Source organism: Balaenoptera ricei, chromosome 4 (genome assembly GCF_028023285.1).
Source record: "Balaenoptera ricei isolate mBalRic1 chromosome 4, mBalRic1.hap2, whole genome shotgun sequence".
Classification (NCBI taxonomy): Eukaryota; Metazoa; Chordata; class Mammalia; order Artiodactyla; family Balaenopteridae; genus Balaenoptera; species Balaenoptera ricei.
The window spans coordinates 15,521,708-15,529,451 of record NC_082642.1 but is presented as its reverse complement, the minus strand read 5'-3'; the positions used below and the strand labels follow the sequence as shown (position 1 = coordinate 15,529,451).

Genomic DNA, 7,744 nt, shown 5'->3' with positions numbered 1-7,744 from the left:
TTATGAATCAATACCCTTTTTGGTTTTATTGACTAAAATGATTTTTTTCAGTGTTTTTCAATATATAAAGAAAGCTCAGATTTCGGTTAAACAAGGAAAAATTAAGGCAGTGTCTTTAAACCCAGTAAAGGAAAGAATTGACTACCAAATGAGCCTATCTAAGAGAGACATATTGAGCTCATATTTGGATACAACACTGAACAATTATGGCTTTAAACAGAAAATATTAATGTTTCAAAATTCCACATTTTCTTGGTTAATCTTTCTTTTTAGCTATATGGACTTCAAATAGCCCACTTCATTTTAAAGAATTAAGGGAACACTTTTCACATCATTTTGGAACAAAACACGAACGGTGCTTGACCCGGAACTATTTACTCAGATAGTAAACAATTATGTTCATATTGGCCCAGTACAAACAGGAGGAGGACCCGTGACTGTCAAAACATGGTTGGAAATGGCTAACGTCCTTGGGAATTTGCTACAAAACAGAAGATTTAAAAGTTCTGAGGTATTGTTGCCTTACAATCTTACCAAGGTTTAGAATTTTTTTCAATGAGGGGTTTTGTTTTGTTTTCAAAAAAGCAGTGCTTTTTCTCTCGGGTTGCAGAGCTCGGCTCCAGTCTTCTCCTCTCAGTCATGGTCGTATTGTTGTCCCTGAGCTTTGTCTCATCTGCACATCACACAACCAGCCACGCGTGGTTTCAGTCATTCCGTTAGTGCTATGTCTTGTTATACCAATTCATGGAGCGTTTCACTGCTTTGACCCAGTTTCCCATATTCTTTTCATATTCTTGCCATTTCTTCTGTGGCTTGAAAACTATTTCACTTTGCCTCAGTTTCTTTAGTTCCTCCTTGTCAGTCCAAAACCCTATAGATGAAAAAATTTACTCTCAAGTTTGAAGGCAAATAATGAGTCCATAAAGTTTATCCACAAACCTATGTGAACTGGTGCACAGGTGAACAGTTATTACTTTAAAACACAATTCAAAATATTTTGTTGCTTTGAGCTTGGTTAGATTGACTATCCCTGGGAATAAATACATCAGGATTTTAAAATCTTTTGGTTTCTAACTAGCAGCTTTATTTCTGTGTGGAACAGCACCAAATCATTTCTAGAGCAACCACATCCTGCCATCATTTAATTTCATGACTAGCTTTTAAGAAAAAAAAAAAAAACAACCCAAGTAAGAAATAGTATACTTTCTTTTTATACAATTTAAAAAACAATGATAGGGATTCCCTGGTGGTGCAGTGGTTAAGAGTCCGCCTGCCAATGCAGGGGACACGGGTTCAAGCTCTGGTCCAGGAAGATCCCACATGTCGTGGAGCAACTAAGCCTGTGTGCCACAACTACTTAGCCCACGTGCCACAACTAGTGAAGCACGTGCGCCTAGAGCCCATGCTCCACAACAAGAGAAGCCACTGCAATGAGAAGCCTGTGCACCACAACAAAGTGTACCCCCGCTCACCGCAACTAGAGAAGGCCCACGTGCAGCAACGAAGACCCAACGCAGACAATAAATAAATAAATAAATTTATTTTAAAAAAAAACAAAGCAAAACAATGATAAATTAAGGTTTTTCTTTTTTTTTGGTGACACTCTGCAACTTGTGCAGTATATTAGTTCCCCGACCAGGGAACGAACCCGGGCCCACAGCAGTGAAAGCACAGAGTCCTAACCACTGGACCGCCAGGGAATTCCCCAAGTTAAGATTTTTTTGTCATATATCTTGAGGTAAGAGGCAACTCCTCAGGATATGCATAAAATTCAAAGTTGGGGATTAATATAATAAATATAATAGTTCTTTAAGAACTATAGTTCTTATATTTTATAGTTCTTTAAGAACTATAAAAATAGTTCTTTTTCAAACTATTGCATTTCATACAAGGCTTTTAAATTCCAGTTCAACATAATCTTTTTTTTTTTTTTTATAAATTTATTTATTTATTTTTGGCTGTGTTGGGTCTTCGTTTCTGTGCAAGGGCTTTCTCCAGTTGCGGCAAGCGGGGGCCACTCTTCATCGCGGTGCGCGGGCCTCTCACTGTCGTGGCCTCTCCCGTTGCGGAGCACAGGCTCCAGATGCGCAGGCTCAGTAGTTGTGGCTCACGGGCCCAGTTGCTCCGCGGCATGTGGGATCTTCCCAGACCGGGGCACGAACCCGTGTCCCCTGCATTGGCAGGCGGATTCCCAACCACTGCGCCACCAGGGAAGCCCCCATCAAGATAATTTTGTAGTTCTGGCATATATTGTTCTTTACAAAGAGGATCATGTGATTTATAATAAAAAGCAGCAAGAAAACATATTATAACTACGATCATACATAGTCTGAAATGGTAGCGATCTCTTGTTAATAAACTTGGTACATCTCACTTTACTCTGAAGTATTAACACAGTTGACAAGTCTTCAAGAAGTACATTTTTCTCTTACCAATAAAGCTGACACATAAAATTCTTTCTTCTAAAATTTTCCATCAGGTCACATTCTATTTACAAAGTCAGTGTTTTAGACTGTCTATATTTAAAGATATTAATTATTTTATGGATGTTATTAAAAGGCTAAGAATAATTTTTATTAGTATACTACAATTAGATAAATCTAGTCATGAAAATAACTATGTTCTTAAAATTCTTACTTCCAGAATTTATTATTTACACTTAACGGCATACATACTCTTAAAAGTCACTTTATTAAACGTGTATTGAACAGACCCAGTTTCTGGGTGAATTTTGAAAATACAGAGAATTTGCGTAGCCTTCATGTCTCATATTTCTGAGAGAGAAGTAATCCAACCAGAAATTTCAGATTTTCTGAGAAGGTAAAACTACTCCCTGTAGTTAGTGAAGTATCTTTGTATTGAAAAGTTTTGAAATTAAATACAGATAAAGTGAAGTAGATACAACTCAAGCCACTATGTTATGTGTAAGAATAACTTGCATGTGTTTGTTATTTGAAGTGTATTAAATGTTCAAGAGAATTTGACATATTTAGCTTTATAAGGTGATAAGTGTAGATCAATTTGATTAACTTTATAAACAATATTGGAATGCTTATGAGCATTTGGCTTACTGTAATGATAAGCTTAATTTATTCATTTTTCAAGAGTTGTTTAAGTACTGGAGAAATTTCCTTGTTATAGTTCTAAGTTTGCTCAATTAGTCATGTGAAATTACTAAAAATAACATCAGCTATATTATACTTAAGAGTTGAAATATACAAAGGAACTTAAATTTGTAAACGGGAATGACTATTTAAGGGGAGGTTATTTTCTTCAACTTGAATTAATCAAACACCAATCAATGAACAAATGAAAGTGATTGTTCCCATTTTATTCAAAGTTAACAGATTTTTAGTAGAATAAAGTATAAGGTGAACTTACCAAGATTTGATGCTTTTTGGGTCCATAACTTTAATTGCTAAATAATAGCCTAAACTTTTAAGTGCAAGATATCCTGTTTCGTACAAACACTCCTCCCTTCCATATAGGAACACAGGAAAACACTCCCAGTGTCCCAAGGCATCATCCTGCTCCTAAAGAGCCCTCTAATTGGCCTCCCCATGTCTGTTCTTTACTCCTCCCAACTAATTAGTGAAAACACTAATTGCCAAAGTGATTTGTTCAAATGTAGATCTAACCATGCCCTTCTGCTTAAAATTGTTCAGTGGCTCTCCAGTGCATTCAAGATCAAGTCCAAACTCCTCTTTATGAAGAGGCCACCATGACTGGACCTCTATGTACCTCTCCAGCCTCCCCTCTTGCTCTCATCCTATCAGCACCATAATGGGCCAGTACCTTTGCACGAGCTGCCCTCTCTACTGGACCACTCACCTCTATTCTCTCCTCACCTGGTTGTCTGCTAACCCCTTCAAAATTGAACTATACATTGTCGCCTCTGGGAAAGCCTACACCAATTGCTTGACACTGTGGCTGTTCGCTGGGCTTATCACACAAGAATAATAATGGGTTGACTTGCTTGACTGCTCCCACTGGAGACTCCCATAGCAGGGACTATATCATTTAAACTCTATTATTCCCAGCAGCGACTGTCATGTAGCAGGTGCTCAACAAATGTTCACTAAATGAAAGAGTGGAGTGGTTTCTAATGCCAAATACAAGCTTATCTAATCAGAAAGTTTACCCAGAGACATTCCCTTGCTAAAGACCGGAGCAGTTGAGAATTAGCTTTCCTGGCCTCATACTTCTGACTGAAGGAGAGCACCAAGGATGGAAGAGGTGCAACCAGACCCACCCACAGAAGAGATCACGGGAGTATTTTGTGAGTGATGTGCATACGTGTATGGAGTCTAATGGACACCAAGGCTTTCCAGACCCTCTCTATCTATAATTTTGTGATTTGGGAGGAGAAATGTTATCTGTAAGAAATGGTTTTGTAAGACAGCTCTCGTTTTTATAAAACCCACACATACCAACAGCAAGGCCAGCTAGAGAAGCTGCACCTACGCAGGACATATCAACGTGGACGGGTCTGTCTATCGTCTCGTTAATCAGGTCTGAAGTCATCTGCATGACAAAACTGTTCTTACAAACTCCTCCATCTGCTCTGTGGGGAGAAAGACGTTGGAGATAAATTACTGTAACAAAAGCATAAATACATTATTAATTCTTTTTTAAAAAGCCACACATTTTTTTTTTAGATCCTTGATTTTATTTTTAAAGTTTAAAGATTCTTATAATACACATAAGGGTGCTAAGATCCTCTCAGATTCCATATTGGGTTATATTCTCCTTAAATCCAAAATTAGCTTTCCTTCCTCTCCAAATTCCTATGACCAAGAATTTTGTTGCAAAGAAGGTAAGCATAAGTTCTTTTTGAAATCCTGAATAATCATAATCATGAAAATGCCAACAGCAGCTACCACTTAACTTCTAATTTCTAATTAAATCTATTAGAAACAAAGCTTACCTACCGGATTTTTCTTACAGGAATGTGGATCTCTTTCTGCATCACCTCATATAACTGTTTGTTTCTAGTTAAAAAAACAAGGAAACTATTTAGAGGCAGTTCATATCATAATAATTCTCTGGTTTTTTCCAATCTAGAATAATAACTGTGGCTTTATTTACATGATATTTATAAAATATGCAAAAGAAAACATTAAAGAAATATATTAGGCTATCTGGACGTCAATAACAGATGGTCAAGTAAACAAGAGGTTCAGGGCCTTCTGTTTTGCACTGTGATGCAAAAGAACGTAATTTTTATTTCAGAACTAAATTTAATCTATTACCATTCCTGCAAATAAAAATTTAAAGCAAGCATCCATTTAATAGGTATGGATGACACACCATAAATAGCATCTAATAGAAATCAAATATAAAAATAATGATTTTGTAATCAGAAAATGTTACTTTAAACATTACAACTGTTCCATTTGTTCCATTCATGACAGCTGCGTTCTTAATTTTAATGAGCTACACCTGCCCCGTAACAAAAAGACCAAAGGAAATATACATAATGAGTCAATCTTTGAGTATAACAGCATTACTAGTTAGAATTCTCCTTCATGAATAAGGAAATAAAAGCTTTTGAAAGTCCAAATTTTGAATCTTTTATGCTTAATAAATTGGATATTTTAAAAATCGTTCAATTTTCAGATATCAAATCTAAGTGGTACTGGTACTATTAAATGTGAAAAAAAAGAGATGCAAAAAAATTAGTAATAAGAATAGATTATATCATATACAGTATGAATTAAACTAAAGGTATAAACAGTTAAAATTAAGAAATTTTAAAATTTAGTTTAGTAGAAATTAATAAAAGGAAATAGCAATACTGTATGGGGAGGGGGGAGTTTCGGGCAGGTTCTGGTACCTGAAAGCTATTGACTCCAATATTGCTCGTACAAGGTGGTATTTATTGGTGGAAGACTTCAAACCCATAAAAGAGGCACACGCACAGGGGTCATTTAATGGAGCCTGAAGTAAAAGACAGTAAGAATATATTATTACTGCTCAAAATTATATCTATAGACTTGAAGGTATATTATACAGTAAAAACATAGCCATGTTAGAAAAACAAGAATGCTCATTTAGAGATAAATAGTTTTAACATAAATGATAGCCCCCAAATGATGTTAACTATTCAAATAACCTTTTGATAGGATTTAAGCAAGGACGAGTCACAGACATTAGACTTATGGGCTGGATCTTCTGTTTGCACCTGTACCAAGAAAAGGGACTGAAGCCCAGAGTAAGAGATTATGAAATGCTTAGCTTGATATATGAGGAAAATGAAAAGCAATGCCAGTATTTCCCCTTTTCTCCAACTGTAAAGTGTTTACACTGAAATGGTTTACTATGTAGAGTGGTTTTTTGAGGATATTAAGTTAGACTTAAGATAAAAAAACTACAACGCAAAAAAATGTGTTTTCCAGTGTCATAACTTACACCCAATATTTTGTCAGACTTTCAAAGTAAACTCTATTTCTTAGCTTAAATAGTGTTTTTTCTTTTAATTTATATATTTAATTTATTTATTTTTGGCTGCATTGGGTCTTCTTTGCTGTGCATGGGCTTTCTCTAGTTGAGGCGAGCGGGGGAGACTCTTCCTCATGGTACATGGGCTTATTGAAGTGGCTTCTCTTGTTGCAGAGCACGGGCTCTAGGTGTGCGGGCTTCAGTAGTTGTGGCACGTGGGCTTCAGTAGTTGTGGCTCGCGGGCTGTAGAGCGCAGGCTCAGTAGTTGTAGCGCTCGGGCTTAGTTGCTCCGCGGCACGTGGGATCTTCCCGGACCAGGGCTCGAGCCTGTGTCCCCTGCATTGGCAGGCGGATTCTTAACCACTGCGCCACCAGGGAAGTCGTAGGCTGGGTCATTTATGATATTAGGCAACAACAGTAAAGAATCCAGGGCCTAGCACTGCACCTAGCCCCACACAGGGGATCAATATGCATTTGTTGAATCCATGAACAAATAATACTTTTCCTAATGCCTTAAATGAAGAAATTCCACATTACATCTTAGCTTTATCATAGCCATGATTTTCCTCCTTGTGATCTTATCTTGATAATTTTTCAAATTTATTAAAAAATCTTTTGGTGATTCACTCAGTAAAAGCTAAGTTATATAGTAAAGCTGGTCTATATACCAAGTGATATAATACTGTATGACAAAGATGGGCCAGACTCAGCCAGTTCAGTTAGTCCCTAGTAGTATGTGATGGGTTTTTTTGTCTTTTTTGGCTGTGCCGCGTGCCTTGCAAGATCTCAGGTCCCGACCAAGGATGGAACCTGGGCCCCGGCAGTGAAAGAGCCGAGTCCTAACCACTGGACTGCCAGGGAATTCCCTTGCTATGGTTTTTTTCTGCGTAAAAGTTACTTCTTCCAATATATCACATAAAATCCTGGTATAATTGGCCTGAAATCACTTTTGTACAAATAGGTATGAACAAAATTTACCGTTAGTAATAGGCCAACTTAAGGGGTTATAAATTCCATAGAAACCTAAAAATTTCTTAATAGGTTACAGTGTCCCTGCATTTGTTAGTCCAACTGAGTCTCCCTTTGGGATGATAAAGTAGGAAAAACACTGGCAAGGTACTTTTAAGGGCCTGGTCACATCTTGCCAGGGCAGACAGCCTCCAGCCACACCTCCAATCTATCACCGCCAGGCCCATCAAGTGAGCTTTCCAGAACAGCAGGACTCAGCAAAGTTGTGTGTGGCTCTCTAAGCAAAACCAGCAGACTCCTGCCCGGGGTACAGACTACCTGCAGGCCCTTGTCC

General features: G+C 37.5%; 1 protein-coding gene across 4 annotated transcripts in view; it reads right to left on the bottom strand.

Annotated features, from left to right (window-relative positions):
* Window positions 1–343: 343 nt before the first annotated feature.
* Window positions 344–7,744, bottom strand: part of GK5 (glycerol kinase 5) — a 76,462-nt gene continuing 69,061 nt past the window's right edge. For 3 of the 4 annotated variants that reach the window (XM_059921888.1, XM_059921887.1, XM_059921889.1), the window contains exons 13-16: window positions 5,837–5,940; window positions 4,932–4,991; window positions 4,431–4,564; window positions 344–871 (exon numbers count right to left, since the gene is read on the bottom strand). In XM_059921888.1, coding sequence (XP_059777871.1) covers window positions 723–871; window positions 4,431–4,564; window positions 4,932–4,991; window positions 5,837–5,940 — 447 coding nt within the window. In that variant the 3' untranslated portion in view covers window positions 344–722. Of the gene's footprint in view, window positions 872–4,430; window positions 4,565–4,927; window positions 4,992–5,836; window positions 5,941–7,744 lie in introns of those variants that run through there. The other variant, XM_059921890.1, reaches the window with a different exon arrangement.